Raw genomic sequence first — 22,228 nt, forward strand, 5'->3', positions numbered from 1 at the left:
CATGAGGTGGGATGGGGAATTTTTAGTTCACATGGGTGGAGCAGTAGCAGCACTGAAGTTTGTTATGGTTGTTAAGAGTTACTGAGAGACCCCTGTTCCCCTCACAGAGCTGGAGTTCTTCGGGAAGAAAGATGGATCGTTAAACCGCTGTGAGAACAGGGGTCTCCTGGCAACTCTCAGCAGCCATAGCAAACTACATTTCCCAGGCTTCTCTGGGGGAAGCCATGGCTGTTTAAAGCATTATGGCAAATGGTGGAACCTCACACTCATTTTGTGTAAGCGCAACACATTGTCCTGAATGTGAATTGGCTATGTGATAGCTTTACATAGCCAATCTATCCTTCCCTTGGGGATGGAACTGTACGAGGTGATCCATAGGTTTAGTCCTATCTCTGTGATCTTAAAATATCTATACAGTATATAAAACTACACAAGCTTCATTGCTCATAGCCCAAGGAGGTCACAATCCACAATTAAAATAAGAGAGAAAACAGATCCTTGGTTACAAGAAAGAAAAGACAAAAATCGATCAACAATATTTATGGCTGTTTACAAGCAGGAATGCTGAAACATTATCAACCCTACAGCTTAGAAACAAATTAAGGAGGATCAAAAGCCGTATACATTTCAGAGATTATACCTAAATATTTAAGGGTTGGGTTTGTTTGTTTTTTTGAGAAGAAGTTCTCTATGATATTTAATGTCAAACAAAATGATCAGAAACACAGGAGAATCCCACCGCCCAATTGATTTTGATGAAATAATAAGACATTTTGTGAGTATAACTGCTGAAAGAAACTAAGGGAAAGGGAAAGGTAGCGTAGGTAGATCATTAATGAAAATTAATAAAGCTGACAACAGGACTGCATTTTTTTGTGTATCATAAAATGTATCAGAGGCTGCTGGAAAATTAACTGAAAACTTTATTGACATGCAGTGCCTTGGGATGTAAGGAGAATATACGACAGGAAAAGTTCTAACAGCTATTATCCTTTCCCCAGTTACCATTGAAATGTCAGCAGTGCTGATTAACCACTGCACATTAATTGGCATGCTTTCTCTATATGCGAATGTACATATTTGTACATTCACACCATTTCTCGCCATTTATTTTATAATAAATAGTCCAAACAGAAAAACAAATAGAAATCACTAGACATTTACATACAATATGAAGCAAGTCCCTTTATCCTCTGCAACGGTAGCATTTGGCAGATTCAGGAATAAATAATCATTTGTGGTGAGGGTATGCCTTATCAAACATATGCAGATCAGCACTAATTAATGCTAATTAAGGTTTCCTGTCTATCTAGTTGGAAAAACGTCCAAATGTTATGAAATCAGTTAGTATGCCTATTACCCTAATTGTTTTATATGGGATGGATCTTAATTAAAATATGTAAATTGACCTTAATTGCTATATACTAATGGGGGTTCATGTTATCTCTCCAGAAGTGACAAGATGGTGAGTAGGGGTACTTAACCAAATAATTCTATGAAATCCTTAACTAAATGGCCTTTACCCAAAAAAATCATTTTTATTATAAATTGCCAAAAGAACTTTACATACAGCATTTTTTTTCTGATTTAACTGTCTTAAAAACACATACACACACACATATCTAGGTAGGGAGAAAAAAAATGAACAAGAAGCTTAATTTTGCTTTCCTCCACAGGATGAAGATTTCTTTATAACTTTATGGTTTTGATCTGAAGTGGTTTGATTATAGCATATTATAATATTGGACTCTTAATATTGTCCATATCATTCACTCTGAGTGCCTAGTGGTTGCTGAGCTCTCTGGCTAGGGTTAGACTTGCTGAAATAAAAGAATGTTTGTTTGCTGAAATGAAAATGCTCAAGTTTGCCTGGAGGTTCGTTCATTTACGCGCTCTGTCTCTCTCTCTCAGTTCTATATAAGGTATTTCACTTCTCATTGTGTTAACACATTGGTGTGGTCCCAGGCACACATCTAGCTTTGCAACTTTTGGGAATGTATGGCCAATAGACAGCATTGTCTGTGTCTCCATCTTCAGACACTCAAAGGATAGGTGGGAATTGCCTCTCCCTGTGTATTATTGTTATTACTAAATTTAATAAATCTCTGCACAACAATAACAGCAACAACAGAGCATTGAGCTGATAGCATCATTTCACATATTATTAAAACATTAACGGTCAATGTAGGCTTTCCACAAACACGTTTGTGAAATTGATGGGAGAAATTTGCTATCTACTTCCCCATGAAAAGAAAGGGGACCAGGTTGTTACATCAAAAGTCTTTACAATACCTATTGCAACCCCTCTAAGCTCAGTTAGTTGCTCTGAAATAGCCACATCCCAGATATGGTTGAAACCAGCCTCAAAGTGGCAGCTCAGTCTGTCTGTGTCTTTAACACCATCCACGGCCTCCTAGGCCAACTGCTTTCTGTATCACTCCTTTTACCCAGATTCCATTCCTCCCCTGCCCCTTCTCTGCTGTCTTCCTTGTCTGTGTCAGATTCCTCTTATACATTGCACAGCACCTGGCAAAACAGTAATGCCATAGCTGCATTTTCGCTGTAAGATTAGCAGGCATCTGTTCAGATATATGTGGCAGACTATCCTCTATCAGGACATTCCTACATTTTCTCCAGAACCATTTTTTTCTGCACTACTGTGTTTGGTATCTTCTTGTTGTTTAACTTATTTTTTTTCCCCTTCTCATTGTGTTAATAGGACATTGTAACAAACGTTTCTCCGAGAATAATACGTGGCGTTACCTCAGGCCCCATCTATGGTCCAGGCCAAGGCTCTTTCCTGAACATTGAGCTCATCAGTGAGAAAACGGCGGCCTACTGGTGTAAAAGTGTCTCGGAGCTGAAAATGGACTTCCCTGACAAAGTAAGTTGAGCTTTGATGCAAACGAAGTTCCCATAGGGGCTGGAGAAGAGGAGTGGAGGTCTAGTCCGAGAGACAGGTGCTCATGGTGCATATCGTCATCCTGTTTTCACATCTGGTAAACAGGTTCTGCAGGGTTTTGTGGTTCAGGAACCTGCAAAACTTGTTTAACTAGAGGCTAAAATAGGACAAAAAAAAATGTGTTTATGCCATGGACTGCTTGCTTAAAAAACTATTTTCTTCTCCAGTTCTGTGTGCAAATACATTGTTTGTACAACAGCAAACAGTAATCCATGTAATGTAGTTGAATGTAGCCATGCATTCAGTTCCAAACTATCCTTATTGTAACGGTAAATTTATCACTAAATGAGGATAGATTTTTGCAGCCTGAGTAGAAATCTCTTGGTGCTTATAATAAAATGCTCTGTGTAATTAGGGCTTTTAGGAAGCTTTTTGTTCATATCCCTGAAAAAGCATATAATACTCGATAGGGTGTGCATTGTTTTTATTATTTATTTATTTATTTATTTATTTACTTAGACAATACTCAGAAAGGTGTGTTTTTTTCCCTTTCTTAAATGAACATAATGAGCAAGTGAATGGCATCCTCTGCTCAAATGAGAGAAAAAGCAGAGATGAGTGTACAAAAGAATATCAACTAGTAATTACAGTAAAGTAAATTATTGTGTTATGGTAAATATTAAAAACAGAAGGAAATTTGATATATAATTGCCTTTGCATTGTAATAGAGGCAGTTTAAACAGTAGGTTCAAAAATCATCATGCTAAGAATTAAGCCTTTGTCACTATCAAAGCAGTTGACAGTGCTTTGAATTGATGTTTGGTACAAAAGGAATTGTATTCAGATTATCCAAAATTTAGCTGCATTAACTCTTATGATTCACATGGCCCTGACGGGAGTTGAGCTGAACAATATAATTTGCAAGGGGCTGTTGCTAATTTTCAGATGGGATTCAATTACACACCAGCAAATGCAGGTTGCACAATTAAAGTGGACTTGGTACAACAAGCTCACACCTTTAAAAAGCCATTTTAGTGGATAAGGAAAGTGATAGGAAATGCACTGGGAAGTGTGAGGTAACAGCTGTTTGATGTGATTTCAGAGAACCTCTCCACTAGGGAATGGATGCATCTGTCAGTTTCGGTTTCTTTCAGTTTCTGATTCCAATTTTAAATTCAGTCCTCCACATTTCAGCCACAATTCACATTTAGGGAGAAAAAAACCTCACGAAAATTTGTCAGAATCTTAGTGAGAACGAGAGAAAGAGTAAGTCAGCATGCTCACTGTGGTGACTGGAGTCTAGTTGCTTTTATCTTCTCCTAAGATACTCAAGAATGATATTATTTGGTTCTTCAGAGCATGCAGCATAGGAAATATGGCCTTGCACTGACCATGTACTGTGGTACCTCAGGTTACAGATGCTTCAGGTTACAGACTCCGCTAACCCAGAAATAGTACCTCAGGTTAAGAACTTTGCTTCAGGATGAGAACAGGATGAGTATGGCGGCGGCACGGCAGCAGTGGGAGGCCCCATTAGCTAAAGTGGTACCTCGGGTTAAGAACAGTTTCAGGTTAAGAATGGGCCTTCGGAACGAATTAAGTTCTTAACCCGAGGTACCACTGTATTCCATACATAGAGAGACATCACAACTGAACAGGAGGCAGCTGAAAATCTCAAGGCCTAGTTAAAAATAATAATAATTTATTTATACCGCGCTGATCTGGCTGTGTTTCCCAACATAACAACAACAACAACAAATAATGCAACAAAACATCAAACATTAAAAACTTGCCTGAACCTGGCTGCCTTCTGATGCCTTCTAAAAGTCAGATAGTTGTTTATTTCCTTGACATCTGACGTGAGGGCATTCCACAGGGAAGGCTCCACTACCGAGAAGGCCCTCTGTTTGCTTCCCTGTAACCTCACTTCTCTCAGTGAGGCAACCGCCAGAAGACCCTCAGAGATGGATCTCAGTGTTGGAGCTGAACAATGGAGGTGGAGACACTCCTTCAGGTATACTGGGCCGAGGCATATAGTTAAGCATGAGCAGAGTTTGCTCACCAGCAGGGCAGCCATTGAACAAAGCACAACACTTCTGACTTTCAGGTGAAATCATCAGCTAGAGCTAGGGTGGTGGGTAGATGCAGTACCCCCTTCCTCTGGTGTAGTTCTTTCACCTTCAGTAGGATTGCACAAATGTAAGCAGTCAGTGAATTGGCTCATAATGTCAGTCAATCAATTTTGATGTGCCGGTGTCTGCCAGACCGTCATTGTAATGAATGGAGCACAAGAAAGGGCTTTAGAAGATTGACTATTAATAAAGACATCCACAATGAATACTGCTTTAAAAAAATATCATTGAAAGTGAGTGACAAGTTTCCCTGAGTGTACATAAGCACTTAGTGACCCTTATTCAGTATTTGACAGTGCATGTCGTGGCATTTTAATGGAACATTTGATAAATTAAGCTGTCCTGGAAACAGGGATTTCCTTAGCCAAACAGAACTCTTGAGTAAAGTATATTAGTGATGTTTGACTGACAATTAAATCCTTTCACCATTGGTTCAGGAAATATATTTATTGTCAGTAAATAATGACTTGCTAAGCAAACTAAAAAACATACCACAAGCACTAAACATTATTAAAAATAAATAAATAGATGGGATAAAGACTGGTACAGGATTGTAGACTTAGGTCACACATAATTTGAGCTGTGGGTTGCCATTGTGACTACTTCTATACCACCCTAAGATGTACATGAAGGGAGTCTTAGTCTAGCAATACATGTCTGTCTATAATAGCCACCAAGTGGATTTACTTATTTGCATATATCACCGATCTAAAGGCAAAAAGACTGTGGTGAACAATGTAAAATCAACAGTAACATATTCATTTTTCAAAAATAATTTTATTATGAATAGTACAATGAGCTAAAAGCAAAAAGAGGGGGGAAAGAGAAAGAATACATAAAACATTTTAAAAGGTTGAGGAAAAAACAGTAATACGACAGTAAATTATAATTAAGATTGCAGAACTACATAACATGTATGTAAATGGATAAACTTATTGTTTCCCTCAAATGTCCATTGATTCATGGGTCATGATGGCTTCAGTAAATATGTTCCAAATATCATTAAATTTGCCCATACATAATCTTCGTCTGAAAGCGATCCATTAATGGGTTGCAAGGGCTGTTGTGTCGTCTATCCATTGATCGAAAGAGGCCATATTTTTGTCTTTCCAATGTATCTAATGATACAGTAACTGTCAGCATCGCCCTTGAGCCAGTGTACCAACTGGACTCATGCACCTCAACCCCGACTGGGCTAGGCGAGCTGGGTAGTACTGCCAGAGACCTCCTTTCCCACAGGAACAGGTCACAGTGCTGTGGACTCACAGCTTGGAGCTGAGAGCACCGGATTCACTGTCTCAATAATGCAGTCGTTGCGCAGCAGCGTTTTGCAGAGTCTTGCAGAGTATAAACCATTCGGAGAGCAGCTCTGTAAAATATCTTCCTTTATTCTATAACTACAGCTATAATACAAGACTATATACAGAGCTAAATATTCTGAGCATAAATCAATGCTATACTCTGAGTGCCTGCAGCTGCTCATAGCAGCAATCTTATCTATAAACACGATCTCTTGCACTCTCTCTCCGACACACTGACTGACTCACACACACATTCACTCACTTGACTAATTAAGTAGAGAGCAGTACATTGCTCCTCCTCTCTGTAGAGTCAGCAGAGACCTCAGGAGATGATCAGGAGATTCTTGGGTATGGGAGGGGTGAAATCTCCTCAGTAACATTACATTGATAAAACAAATGCAAAATGTGTTAATCTGATGTACTGATTTGTGATGGATGCATCAAGACGGTTGGCTTACCCCTCAGGGAAAGCCTGGGTGAAAAGGGGACCTTTAAGTAGGCACCTAAATGCCAATACTGTAGACCGAAGGGCAGATGTCACCACACTAAAAGGCTCTGGCATCAGTGGCCATAAGACAAACTTTGGGAACCTATGGCACCACTAAGAAAGTCTCTTGCGAGGACTGAAGTGGCAGGAGGCGATCTGGTCCCAAGTTGCTCAGGGCTCTATAAACCAAAAGCAAGACCTTAGGCTTGAGTGGTAGCGTATTGGTAGCTGGCATAGCTCTTTCAGCACACAGATATATAGAGCACATTCTGCACTGGCTGTAGCTTCTGGACCACTGTTAAGGGTTGCCCCACACAAAGCACATTGCAACAATCCAGTTAATACACTGATGAGTGGGGGTTGGGGGGTTGGGCATGGTAATTGTAACTATCCTATTGACAACCTAGTCCTAAGTTTAATATCACCTTTCTCCAGTGAGCTCTGTGAGAGAATTAGGAACTACTGGAATTACTAAAAATTTGCCTAATTACAGTTCCTACAATTCACTGTTGTGACTTTCCCCGGAGAAAGTGGTATAATGTAGATAATGTAAATGCATCTTGTCATGTAAATATTCCTTTTCAGGAACCTGTGTGTGTATATGTGTAGTGTGTGTGTGTGTGTGTGTGTGTGTGTGTGAGAGAGAGAGAGAGAGAGAGAGAGAGAGAGAGAGAGAGAGAGAAAGCACATATATGTAATTACAGTGCTACTATGAAAAATATATATTTATGGTGTCTGTCAAAAACCCTTTTGTCTTCCAAACTCTTTATAACTGGGACTGATATCTAAAATCAACACTTTATTGAGCTATATTTTCATAGCCAAACTATAATATCCTGTCCAGTCTGATGGAATCACAGGTGTTCATTTTATATGAGATGTTTAGGTTCTCGAGCGAAGAACCTTGAAGCTGGAACGGAAGTATGCACTATCTCGAAATGACGAGAGTGTCTAAGCAAATGTGTAGATGAATGTCTGGAGTTGTGTTTCTCTCTCTCCCTTTTAAAAAGCAGGCCACAAACTACACCTGTAAAGTATCAGTTTGCACTCCTGAATGAGCCACTCTGCCTTACTGACTGGCTGTGATTCATTAGCAGGAAGTTGCATTACAACTTATTGGCATGAAACACTGCGATTTGAGATCACAGGAAGTGCAACATTACTCACACCCTGGGCAGAAATGCATATAGGATACACATTGGTTTGTTTTTTTTCTAAGGCAGGGAGGGAATTATGTCAAGGGCTTGTGCAAAAGGGCTCCACTTCCCAAGTGTTCTGTGGATTTGCCTTCAGTTGTGCAGAATGGCCGTCTTTCTCTCAACCCCATGCCTTTGTGTCGCTGAAATAGCTTTTTATGAAAAATGCAATAGTCAATGGTACAAAACAGTAACGCACATTGGAGATTTGTATCTTCAGTAAGAAATATCCTTTGCGTAGAGCGCAAGACATTGGTCCTATTAGGAAGGAACGCATTTCACAATTTTATGAGGATGATAAGCACATCTTGAAGACGTTGCCCCAAGGTGTAAAGTAGGAGAAAATTAAAGCTGTTTCTGAAATAATCTGCCAGGCCTCTTCCAGAAAATGAGCTGAGAGCTTCTCTTGATTACTGGGAAAAACAAACCCTTAATGGCGAAAGACAGCTTTAGTACTCACAGCACCTGATCTTGACAATTCAGCTAATGCCAGTGCTGAAAGCTCCTCTGAAGGAACGGGAGAAGAGCTCTTTGCATGAATACGGAGCATAGCTTAAAATGTGAGCCATTCTGAAATATGATGCACGATTCCATTGTTAAAACAAAATAAAAAAATTCCTTCCAGTAGCACCTTAAAGACCAACTAAGTTAGTTCTTGGTATGAGCTTTCGTGTGCATGCACACTTCTTCAGATACCAAAAGCTTCAGATACGACACTTCTTCAGATACGAAAGCTCATACCAAGAACTAACTTAGTTGGTCTTTAAGGTGCTACTGGAAGGAATTTTTTTATTTTGTTTTGACTATGGCAGACCAACACGGCTACCTATCTGTAACTGATTCCATTGTTAAAAGTGCTCTGTGTGTGCATGCGCTCACACACATGAACATTCATGTGCAAAAATACATTTCCATCCTATTTCAGAACCTTGCTTGAATTTTGCATTCCAGCAGTTGGAGATCAGAGAAGCAGAGCTAGCTCCACTGGCTCTGCTGTGACAGGCCAGCCCCATCAGGCCTCATCTCCCCTCCCCAGAGGAGCCATACCATCAGGCTGCCTCAATGGATGGGGGGATAGGAGGCAGGAAGGAGGAGGAGGAGGAGGAGGAGGAGCAGCCACCCATCTGACTGGGTTGCCCCAGCCTCTCTGGGCAGCTCCCAACAAAATATTAAAAACACAATAACACATCAACCATTAAAAACTTTCCTGAACAGGGTTGCCTTCAGATGTCTTCTACAATCAAATAGTTGTTTATCAGTTTGACATCTGATGGGAGGGTGTTCCACAGGACAAGCGCCACTACCAAAAAGGCCCTCTATCCGGTTCCTCTTAGCTTCATGTCTCACCGTGAGGGAACCACCAGAAGGTCCTCAGAGCTGGATACCTCATTGTCTGGGCTGGACAACATTTTATCCTTTTTACTAGAACTACAGCTCCATCAGGCACCGTCTGCCCCTGAACTGTGCCCGCTGGTCGTCATAGGAACAGCTGTTTAGAAACTAGTGCCTGAGTTTTGGTTTTTATTTTCTTCTTCCGTGCCTGTCCTTTCCCCCTTGTGTGGGTTGTTGTTGTTGTTGTTGTATTGTAAGCCTGTGGTTAAGAACTGTCTTGTTTTGATTGAATGTAAGCTGCTCTAGGACCGTTTTTGTCTGAGGAGTGGGATACACATGGATAAATAAAAAATATAAAACTATAGACACACATTCTGCTCAATGGAACAGTGAGATAGGATTCTGAACACAACCCTGTGTGTTTTTACTCCAAGGCATGCTCCATTTCATTCAGTGAGACTTACTTCCAAATCAGTGAGTGTAGGATTACAGCTAACAGACCGATCCTAATGAGATGTTGGAGTGGAGCGATGTGGCAGATTTATTGCTGTATCCTGAAACCTTGCTGGTTCATGCTAACGAGGATAGAAGGTGCCCCTGGCCCCTTCTCCTTTTCAGCTCCAGCTTTGGGATCATGCCTGTGGAGCTTTGGAGCCAATGAATTCAAGTATACCTGCAGTATATAAATATTGGCCTCAGAATATTCCACAATACCACGAGGAAACAGTTGGGCACAGTTGTAACCAGGAAGAATGGGTGAAGCTGAGGAGTTGGCCATAAGCCATCTTTGCCCTTCTCCAGCCCTGGAGCCCAACTGCACAATTCCATTTTCCCAGCATAAGTTCAACAGCGCAATAAGGATTTTACAGTTTGCCAGATGCCATTCCATTGAGTCCAAAAGGACATTTATTGAAGGGATGAGACATTCATCTCCATGGTTTTGCATCATGCCTGTCACATGCCTTCTCCAAAGAAGCATTACAGATACAGTGGTACCTCAGGTTAAGTACTTAATTCGTTCTGGAGGTCCGTTCTTAACCTGAAACTGTTCTTAACCTGAAGCACCACTTTAGCTAATGGGGCCTCCTGCTGCCGCCACGCCACCGGAGCACAATTTCTGTTCTCATCCTGAAGCAAAGTTCTTAACCTGAAGCACTATTTCTGGGTTAGCGGAGTCTGTAACCTGAAGCATCTGTAACCTGAGGTACCACTGTACTCAGTACAAGAAAAGTCGAATATGCCTAGATTAAAATGTGAAGTATTGGATGGAAGAAAAATTAGTAAGGAACGAATATATAGATGACTTGAGAAGACTGTAGAATGCAAAGATTATTATAAATTGTATAATGTGGAGGAAATTGAGTAGGGGTGGAGGGAGAAAAGAATAATATGATGGATTGAGGAAACATAAATGTAAATGTATGGGGGGATGGGGAGGAAATGGTGTTGGCTTTGGTACATTTGTACTGTAATGGAATATGTGAAAACCAATAAATAAATAAATAAATAAATAAATAAATAAATAAATAAATAAGAAAAGTCGAAACGGGTGACAGCAGACACCTTGAAAACCTCATCCCAAAAGCTAGAGGGATGCACGGGAAGGGAAGTATCCATTCATAGAATTCTAGATTTGGAAGGGACCGCAAAGGCCATCTAGTCCAACCCCCAGCAATGCAGGAATCCTTCCCACAGCCATCCCTGGGTGGGCTCAAACCTTCTGGTTAGCAGCCAGATACCGTGACCCATTGTGCCACTGTCTTGTGGAACCAAAAGGCCTGCGAAATCCCTGCTGTTGTCAGTTAGCTCTTCCTTACCCCAGTTTTCCTCCATTTCACAAAGATAAGTTTACTTGGAAAAGGCTGTCACACTGCTTAGCTTATGATATGCCGGGTATTTCTTTTTAAGGGATTTGCATTCATTTTCAGTCCCGCATTTGTTTCCATCATTGCTACTTTTTAATCCCAAATTTCACACCTAATACAGAACCATTCTTCCTGACTTTTGCCAAAACAATAGCCTGGAGGAAGGGGAAATAAGTTTTTGGCATGCTGCGGTATGCAGAGGGCATACACAATCATCTTCAATCATTCAGCCCTAGTTTTCTGTAGCTTTATTCTCTGCAATTCTTTACCCTCTCATAAAAATCATATTGAAAGAGCTGCTACTCTCATTTGGCCATTTTGACTATGAGCTGCAGGAATCCATTAATCCAGTAGCTGTCCATTTTAGCTTTGAAACCACAATACTGGTTTCTTGAGGACAGAAATCGATGCTGATATGCACGGTAGCTGATGGTGTTTTTTTAAAGCAGTTCTATGACAGGCCCATCTGTTGACTATTTGACAAAAGATGGAATTCGGAAGTAACGCGGGACTAGTAATGCTCATGAGATAATGGCATGTGGGGGTCTCCTAAGACAACAGAGACAGAACTTACAAGATAGAATAGGAAAAGACATCAATATTGTATCACACATGGAAGTGAACCCTCTGGATGCTGATTAGCTGAGACGGCAGGGTAGCACGGAATGTAAACGCGCTTTCTCATTGCTCAGAATGTTTGTCGTTCAGCTTCAGTGAGGAAAGGGAAAGTTGTCAGAATGGCTGGGATTTAATCCATACATTTTCTAGGGGAAGGAGCAGTTTTGTGGGACAAACAGTGTCCTGAGCAGAGGAGACAATGACCAGGGGATAATATGTCTGAAGGAGGACTGCAGAAAAAGCAGTGGGCTGGGAAACAGGAACCTGAGGGAAGATTGGGCAGTTAAAAAAGTACTGGTTGCATTTAGTGTATAATGAAGTTATATGTACGAGTTGTGTTTAGTTTGCTCATTCACTATTAATTAATGTATGAGCTGGTTTGTATCTACTCCCTTATCCATGAGAAATAGATACTAGTGTTTCTTAAGGAGATCCCTTAACCTTTACAGTGGTACCTTGGGTTAAGTACTTAATTCGTTCTGGAGGTCCGTTCTTAACCTGAAACTGTTCTTAACCTGAAGCACCACTTTAGCTAATGGGGCCTCCCGCTGCCTCTGCGCCGCTGCCGCATGATTTCTGTTCTCATCCTGAAGCAAAGTTCTTAACCCGAGGTACTATTTATGGGTTAGTGGAGTCTGTAACCTGAAGCGTATGTAACCTGAAGTGTATGTAACCCGAGGTACCACTGTATTCATAAAATCCAGTCACATTCTTGGCATATTTCTTTCTGCCTATTTGTTCTCCCTCAACTAGTGGGTCCTGCTCAGGACAAACTTCTTAAAACACGATTTTAGCATACAACAAACTGCATTCTGTTTGTTGATGAGGGAGAAAAAGAAGTGAAATCTGGAAATCTGCTTTGCTCTGGGTAAAGGTAAAGGTAAAGGTACCCCTGCCCGTACGGGGCAGTCGTGTCCGACTCTAGGGTTGTGCGCCCGTCTCACTTAAGAGGCCGGGGGCCAGTGCTGTCCGGAGACACTTCCGGGTCACATGGCCAGCGTGACAAAGCTGCTCTGGTGAGCCGGCACCAGCGCAGCACACGGAAACGTCGTTTACCTTCCCGCTATAAAGCGGTACCTGTTTATCTACTTGCACTTAGGGGTGCTTTCGAACTGCTAGGTGGGCAGGAGCTGGGACCGAAAGACGGGAGCTCACCCCGCCGCGGGGATTCGAACCGCCGACCATGCGATCAGCAAGCCCTAGGCGCTGAAGTTTTACCCACAGCGCCACCCGCGTCCCTGTTTGCTCTGGATGCCTGCAGTTTATTCTAGGAATTCCCAAGTTCTCCCTGCTCCTTAACGTGTTCAGGTTAATTTGAGTGGTATATTTTTGACCAAAGGTATTTTGCACGTGTTTAGAGGCCCTTCAGTACTTCACAGATGTTGGAACCTACCAGGCACTGCCTGGCAGGAAAAGATTAATGTACATAGTTGGCTGCAAAGTTTGCTGGGATTGGCTCTTTATGGGTAACAGGTCTGGGCAAAAAATAGAAATCTGGATCTTCTTTTTGCTTTCGGCTTCTTCACAGAAGCTTAGTAGCAGCACACATCTCTTTTCCAAATGTCGTTATTTTCCTTTGTGTTTTTCACTTGGGTTTTTGTTTAGTTTTGTTTTTAGGGGGGTAATATGTAGGCTGATCAAGGCTACTGAACTAGAAATTTTTTTTGCGCATGCCTGGTGTTCCTTTGCTTTAGTCTTCATATGTTCAGAGCTGAGACCTGGCACTGAAGGCAGCTTCTCGTATTGAGCAAATGCTGGCTCAGTTTAAGCACTGAATATTTGGGGAAGGGAGCAGATGGGGATATCCACCTTCAGCTGAAAAGCCCAGCTGTTAAGAGCCCTTTGTTGTGCCGAGCTATCAGTTTGGGCCAAGGAGAGTGTGTGTATGTGCTATTTTCAAATATGTAGAAGGATACCAGAAATACAAGCTTCCATACTTTTCCTGTGTGCTATTTTTCCCTTTGTGGGCTGGTAGTCTAATACATCAAATTGTGTGATACATTTCTAATACATTTCAAATTGTGTGAAGGTAAGGGGGGGGGAGTGCCTATTTTGTAGAAACCTCCTGATGTATATTTTGTTCTAGGAGGCTTAGTTTGGTCAGAATCGAGTATACACTTCCGGAGTAAATGCTAAGTACATTACTTCTGGTAAATGAGCCACGATAGCTGCTAGAAGGCCGTGAAAATTTGTGTCCCAGGCTTTTAGACTCATCTACCCATGTGCTATCTGAAATGAAAGGGGCCCCTTGATTGCCAGATATGAAATAGATTGGCATTATTTTCAGCTCTCCTACGTAGCTCTCCTATGTAGCAAAAACAAATAGCTCCGAAGCAACAATGTGTCTGGTAAGAATTCATTTTCCAGGTGCGCCTGGGCAATTTTGGGGCAGGTGTCCCATCTGTGAAGATAATTCACAGGGGATGCCATCAGCTTACAGCAGGCATAGGAAAACTTGGCCCTCCAGATGTTTTGGGACTACAACTCCCATCATCCCTGACCACTGGTCCTGCTAGCTAAGGATCATGGGAGTTGTAGTCCCAAAACATCTGGAGGGCCGAGTTTTCCTATGCCTGGCTTACAGTGATGGGAGGCAGCATAGGATGATGATGGGAGCTGGAATTCACCAGCATCCGCAGAGCCACAGGTTCCCCGTCTCTTGTTTAAATGGTAAAAGAAGACTGCATTGTTCCTGCTTCTTTGCTATTGTGCATGCATCTGTTGCTCTGGATGTTTGCGCCTCATTTTCAGATAAAAATACTGGGGAGGAAATGTGTAGTGAAAGGGGAAAACCCTGGGGATTTCTTTGCCTTCTTGCCTACCTTGTTTTTCAATGTGTGGTCTCAAGAATCAATAAGGTGTCAGCACCCTGTTGTTAAGTTTTTGCTGCAGGTTATAGTTTAGGTGTTTGAAATATTGTAAAACTAGACATAACCACTTCCCATTAGCTCTTCTGATTGTTCTTTGGCCTCTCCTGTTCCCCCGATACCAAGGCAATATCTTAAAAGTATGTTGTTCCTGCTAGGGTTGGCAAAGTGGGGTGGCTGGCTATTCTGAAGCCATTCAGAATTTTCCATGCTTGGCTGAGTGGTGATGGCTGAGCTGCAAATGCTAAGGATCATTCATTCCACATTCCCTTCTAAGTGAGCATTGTTGTGGTTTTCTTGTTTTTGCTCTTTTGCTCTTGGCTCTCATCACTAGTACTTATTTCTCTCAGACTTTTGGTCCTCAACAGCAATGATCTGAAAGAGCAAGAGGAAGTGTCGGTTTGGATGCGTGCTCTCACATGCCCTCCAACATTTCTTCAAACTAACTAACTAACTAATTTACTATTTGTACCCCACCCATATGACTGGGTTACCCCTGCCACTCTGGGAGGCTTCCAACATATATTAAAGGTAAAGGGACCCCTGACCATTAGGTCCAGTTGTAACTGACTCTGGGGTTGCGGCGCTCATCTTGCTTTATTGGCCGACGGAGCCAGTGTACAGCTTCCGGTTCATGTGGCCAACATGACTAAGCCACTTCAGACGAACCAGAGCAGCGCACGGAAACACCATTTACTTTCCCACTGGAGTGGTACCTATTTATCTACTTGCACTTTGACGTGCTTTCGAACTGCTAGGGTGGCAGGAGCAGGGAACGAGCAACGGGAGCTCACCCCCTCGTGGGAATTCGAACCACCAACCTTGTGATCGGCAAGTCCTAGGCTCTGTGGTTTAACCCACAGCGCCACACATAAACATTAAAACACTTCTCTATACATGGCTGCCTTCAGATGGTCTTAGGGTCAGATAACTCCATACCCTCCAACATTTCTCCAATGAAAATAGGGATGTCCTAAGGAAAAGTGGGACTTTCCATTGGTCAAATCAGAAACCTGGACAGCTTCTGTAAATCTGGGACTGTCTCTGGAAGGTCTGCTTGGAGGGCCTGCTCTCATAGTTTATCAAGCTATGAACAAGCGTTGGATCTGCATGCTCCCCTCCCCTTGTTTCATCCCTTCACCGCTGCATCATGCTGGTGAGTTAATTTACATTAAGTACCAGTTCTCTGATTCAAATGGGGACTCAACATGGGGCAAAGGGAGGTTATACTTGTATATACAAGGGGCAGGGCTTTTCCTGCAATCTCATTAGCAGAGCAGGGAGCATTGAGGCTAAAGTGTAGATCGTGCTTGAATTTGTCTATGGAAACATATCCATGTGCCAGTTCTCCCAGTCTCGTGAGAGTTGCTGGAGCCAATTGGAAGCCGTGTTAGAGCACAGCAAGCAACATTCTGAATAGCAAGTTAATGCTGCCCCAAACCTCTTTCTGCAACAGAGAAATGATGGGATTTTGCAGTGAAACATGGACATGTATTTTTAGGGACAGAGAGATTTGTGGAAATTTATAAATAAATACAGTAGTACCTCGGGTTACAGATGCTTCAGGTTACAGGCGCTTCAGGTTACAGACTCCACTAACCCATAAATAGTACCTCGGGTTAAGAACTTTGCTTCAGGATGAGAACAGAAATCATGCGGCAGCGGCGCAGAGGCAGCGGGAGGCCCCATTAGCTAAAGTGGTGCTTCAGGTTAAGAACAGTTTCAGGTTAAGAACGGACCTCCAGAACGAATTAAGTTCTTAACCCGAGGTACCACTGTACACGCATGTAGAATGAAATACAGACCCTCACCTGTGCTACGCATTTAAATACCACTTTAAACAGTCATGGCTTCCCCCCAAATAACCATGGGAACTGTAGTTTGTTAATGGTGCTGAGAGTTGTTGGAGACACCTATTCCCCTCATAGAGATACAGTTCTCTGAGTGGGTTAAGAGCCAATCTCTGTGAGGGGAATAGAGGCCTCCTAACAACTCTCAGCACCCTAAACAAACCAGGATCCCCTGTTCAAAGGAGTATGATACTGTTTTAAATGTATAGTGCTGATGGGTCCACAATACATTTCACTTGATGAGGAAGACTGTGGCCAAGTGTTGTTTTTCTGCTCAGTTTGGTACCCAAGTGCTAACCATTCAAGGTCCCTAGTCTCCCTTCTTCGGGTATTTTATTTTTTTAACCAAACTTGGAATGGAATGGAAGCCCCACAATAAAGGTCCTTCCAAAGGATGAATATCCTATGACAGTACCTCAAACAGAGGACACAAATACTCAGTGCTATTTTTCTGGGAAAAGAGGTGCCAGAACTCACCATGAGCACATCTCTTGTTCTCTTATAATGACAGTGGCACCCACCTGAGAGGTGCAGAAACTGAGTTCTGGTGATTTCTGGTGGAAAGAAAACCATGTGAACACACTTCTCAAGGGAGGAGTCAAAAGGGATGGTCCAGAGGCCCAGACTCCTCCTACCTGATAAACTGTGATTTAGCAAGCCAGCGATGTACATCTTCACGGGGCCAAAGTGTTTGTGAAGTAATTAGCCGCAGTTACAAGTCTTCGGTTCTATATTTGGAAATGGCATGGTCCTCCATCAAAAGCTTACAGTCAGGAATTGAGCAGAATGTAGCAAACATCTCAATGAGTTGCCAAAAACATCCCAAATAAAGATGTGTTCATTTGGATCATAAATGGAAAACCAAGCCTGCAGCCAGCAGTAAATGGACAAGGCAGGAAATGAAGGCTTTAATGAAGAGTAGCTTTGATGGGCTGAAGGCAAATTAAGGCAAATTTACAGCAAGCGTGCAGAGTTGAACAGGAGAGAAGATAAAAAAATAAACCTAAAGAGGAAGGGCAGGGTATGGAAATGGTAACAAAGAAAGAGGAGAAATGGGAGGGGGAAGTGTGGCATTGTTACTGTAAAAACAGCAGTCTTGTGGCTTTTTTATATATATAAAAAAGTAATAAATTTATGGTAGTGGACTGTAGTCCATGAAAGCTTATGGTATAATATATTTGTTAGTCTTCAAAGTACCACAAGACACTGCGCGTGTTTTGCAGCAACAGACTTGACACAGCTGCCCCCTCTGGAAATTGCTGCAATAGTTGTCATGGTACAGAGCCTAGCAAAGAAACGTTTCAACCTCGCAGAACTGACCTTAATCTGGCTATTCTTGAATAAATAGGTTTGAAGGTGGACTCCAGTGTGAACCCACAGAATTGCAATTTACAGCATTAAGAAGTTCTAGCACCTGTGGCTTAGATAATGGATTTTTGTATCTCACATGTTAATTGGTTCCCCAGTGCCAGGGTGTTTGTGCTACCATGCCAGCATTGCTTTCGGAAGGGCCCCCGTAAAACTTTTGCATCGCTGTCACTTTCGGCACTTTCATTTCCCTCTGACACCACCACTTTCAGTCCCCTTTCCTCAACTCTGTGACTTAGGATAATACTCCATGCATCTGATGAAGTAGGACTCATGTCCACAAACACTTATGCCACAATAAAGCTTCCAGTCTTTTGAGGTGCTACAAAACCCCTTTGTTATAGTTGCCTTTGGTTTCCACTACTTCCACCGGGAATGTTCAATGCTGCCGTCTTCTTAGCAGCTCAGCACCTTACCTTGTTGCTAGATTAAAATTGGCACCACTTGATCTTCTCTGCTTTGCACGTGCACAGAGGCTCGTGCTGGCCATCCCTGAGACGCAGCCCAAGGAGTGTTACTGTAATGCAACGCTGGTCGCATGCTCCCCATTTCCTGCACTCAGATGAAACGTCCCTGATTTAGCCTTTGTTGTTTGCCATTCCCATTCTGTGTTCTCTGCCCCACTGTGAACAAACGCCAACATGCTTGCATTGAGGGCTGCTGCTATCCGAGATTATTTGCCTGCCGGAAGGATATTTGCTTTATTAAAAACAAACAGCGGCGGCAGCAAAAGATCCGCTGCATCTCAATCTGGTCGGGCAGCGGACAGTGCCACAACGCAACAGATGAGCAAGCAGCCAAAAGAAAAGGGAAAGAGGGAAAGGGGGGGGGGAGGAAAGCCAAGAAGGCTTCTAGGCATAAACAGATGAGTAATTTGTTACAAGAGAATCTACCACTCACATTCAATTATTAAAAGGTTTGCATGTGTGCGATCTCCCCCACTGCTGTAGCAAGTCTTAAATGCAGGTTGCGGATCAAAACAAAAGAAGGAAAGAAGTGGTTAAATTGCTTACTGGCCCCACTCTGGGTTTATTTATTTATTTTTAATTCAGAGAGAGAGAGAGAGAGAGAGAGAGAGAGAGAGAGAGAGAGAGAGAGAGAGGAGGCTTGCAGGACAGTAATGTCAAGACATCCTGCATTACTTGTGTCTATCTCTATGCAGAATCTTTTTCAGCAAGGCGGCATCGAAAGAATAGATTTATGGACTTGGAGGTACATTGTTTAGTATGTCCATATCCATCTAGATTGACAGTTTCTACAGACTTGAATTTCCCAGGGGAGCGCAGCGTTACTGGTGTCAGTGGACGGCATCATTTACTTCAATGCTCCATTATTAAATTGATAACAAGATAATTCCTCTGCTTCTCACAGACATGACAGGGTTTACAACGGTTAACTCTCTTATTGCATGGGATTTGAAGCTGTAAGAGGGTTTTAATAAGAAGCTTATTTTTTTTATTTCAATCCAGTGACGAATCAAAATTCCAAGGGAAAAACACAATATGGTTTTTTTTAAAAGGTCCACAAGGCAGCCAATACTTGCAAGGGAGGGAGTTCCAACATCTGTCTTGCTCCCATTTCAAAGAGCTTGACTCTTTCTATTATGTCCAAACATCTACGGATAGCACTCATGGTCCACGATTGTAGCAAACTAAAATTATTCCATATGATAAATGAGCTTTCTCACATGTGCAAATGTTAAAACAGCTTGTTTACGTGGACTAGATGATGATTAATAAAGTAAATTATCAGATGCAGCATTCCTTGTATAGGACCAAAATCTGCCCGTACAATAAAGGAGGCATATAGACTTCCCTTTTCAACTATGCTTCATCCCATCTATTAATGGGTACCATCAGAGAGAGAAGGTAAATCTGTACTGACCCATCCACAGCAGCTGTCTACATGCTATCAGGCTGGCTTGCATGTCTCAGAGCCATAAACAGAGAAGCCATTCATTTTTAACCCTTTCCTTTGTAAACACCAAGGACTTGAAACTTAAGGAGAAAAGATAGGGTTCTAGCGAATATTACAGTTGTACTGGGTATGCCGATGGAAGCAATATTCCATGGTTTGTCCAGTCAAATTAAAAGGGAGGATGTAGCTCAAAGATTTAACACAAATGCACCACATTTCAAGCAGGAAATGTAAAAAAAAATATATAATGCTCCTCTAATTCCTCTGGGCACTTTTGGCTTTCATGTTGTTGTTGTTGTTGTTTTAAAAAAATCATTTTAGAGTTCTTTGTAAAGATTCGTTACTAGTGAATTATATTCAAAGCAAGTATTTCAATTGAAGTTTTTTTTGGGGGGGGGGAGGAAGCAAACCAGTGTCTCAGCATTTATAATGCAAAGGCACACACCTAATGAAAAGGAGGGCAATATCAGTCAGCAGTTTGTCTTTCTTTCTAAGCTCTGAGGGAGTTGTAAAATAACATGCAAGAACTGCGGGGATGTATCTTGGTAGTGTCTTTCGGAGAACAACAATTACTAATGCCTTCATTATTATACAGTAATTGTAAGCGTAGCTTAGGATGCTGTAATCTAATGCCAAGCATTCATCTTATTGTTTCACACGCACTCGAGCCGTGCTTTATTGAAAAGCTTTCTTTTTTTCCCAAAGTTTTGATGCGCACAATAGAGAACATTTTGCATGTCTCATATTACTATCTCATTTAACTCATTTTATTGTTATTTTGGTGGGCCGGGACAAAGCATGGAAATGTTCTCAAATAAATATCCCATAGAGAATGCTCTTCATAATATGCGCTATCCAGAGACGAGATTATGGACAGTGCAAGATTTAGTAGCTGTATCCATCGAAATGGTTTCAGTCTATAAAATACGAAAGTGAATCAGAGCTGGAGACGGCATGAATGCAGTGCTCTTGTGGAGCTTCCATTCATTTGAAAGTGGTGCTCTTGTACAGCACATGTCTATTTAAAACATTCCAAGTCCTTTCTGGTGGCTGGTCTTGAAAAGTTCAGTGGGGTTTCCATGCAGGACTTCAGTGGGCAGCGTCTGAGGCCTCAGCAGAGTCTGAGGTCTTTGGGTTAGCAATCCTTCTTGTCCATTGCCCCCTTCCCTGGATCACCTTATTACACTTATCCAGTAGCAGCAGAGATGACCCAATATACCCTGAAGTTCTCAGGGATGCATGTACACACACCCAAAATATGGTTACTTCAATGACCCCCGAATGTGTTTCATAAATATCTGGACAGAGACATCTTTGCTTCAGTTGCCTATGTTCTAGTAGCCTCTGGCTGGATTACTACACAGCACTGCAAATGGGACTGCCTTTGAAGGCTAGCTGGAAAACTTCAGGTAATGCAGAAAGTCGTAGGAAAGTGTGATGATACATAACACTAGTTCCGGCCTGATTGCCAAATAGTTTCAATTAACAGTGCTGGTTTTGACCCTCAAAGCCCTGTATGATTAGACATGGTTTTCAATTATGAATGTGAGTCATGTTAATAGTAATAATAATACTACTGTAGCCTTATTGGAGTTCACCGATTGGGTCTGCGTTGCTCCGGGACAGGAGGAAGGAAGTCAAATGACACCAAGTTAGTTCAAAGAAAGAGTTTATTCTGCTCTCCGGATAGCAGAAGGCACTTGCGTGATCAAGTCCACAGCAAGTCCAAAGAAATGACGGGTTTCATGCAGTTTATATATCCTCCAGGCACCCTCTCACTCCTCCCCTAGGAGCCCAACCACGTTGCCCTACGTACACAGGTTGACATCACATATGTTCCTGCTCTGGTACTCTCAACCATAAAAGGATCTTCCTTCCTGTACTTCTGACCATAAAAGGATCTTCCTCTTCCTACTCTTATCTGGGACGAGGTCACCATCTCCAGGAACACACTTTTGGCGTTTTTCCCAGACATCGGTCTTGCGCGTATTTTGTGGTCAGCACATAAGATAAAGTTCTGACGTGTTTTCTTTGTTCCCCTAGAGAGCCAAGGTCATCCCTTGCCATGACTGATAAAGGAGAGAGCTTGTTTATGTTTTTGCTCAACAGCTCAAGTTTTACGCATTTAAAAGTGCTCTCTTTTGAAAGAACAGTTTTAAACAGTTTTAAACTTACTATACAGAAACCCATTCCTTCACTACTACTACTAATAATAATAATAATAGACTGGGTTGCCCCAGCCACTCTGGACAGCTTCCAACAAATATAAAAGCTTACTAAAACATCAATCATTGAAAACTTCCCTATACAGGCCTGCCTTTAGGTGTCTTCTAAAAGTTGTATAGTTATTTATCTCATTGAATTCTACTTTTGGAAGGAGTGGGCAAATCAAC

The 22,228-nt window shown here is 42.0% G+C and overlaps 1 protein-coding gene across 5 annotated transcripts in view; it reads left to right on the plus strand.

Annotated features, from left to right (window-relative positions):
* The window catches only part of DPYD (dihydropyrimidine dehydrogenase), a 514,189-nt gene that overhangs the window by 334,942 nt on the left and 157,019 nt on the right, over positions 1–22,228 (plus strand). For 4 of the 5 annotated variants that reach the window (XM_081865765.1, XM_081865768.1, XM_081865769.1 and 1 more), the window contains exon 14: positions 2,720–2,884. The exons of the other annotated variant lie outside the window; for it this stretch is intronic. In XM_081865765.1, coding sequence (XP_081721891.1) covers positions 2,720–2,884 — 165 coding nt within the window. The remainder of the gene's footprint in view (positions 1–2,719; positions 2,885–22,228) is intronic. 5 annotated transcript variants of the gene reach the window in all.

The sequence above is a fragment of the Podarcis erhardii genome, assembly GCF_964252035.2.
Source record: "Podarcis erhardii genome assembly, chromosome: 6".
NCBI lineage: Eukaryota > Metazoa > Chordata > Lepidosauria > Squamata > Lacertidae > Podarcis > Podarcis erhardii.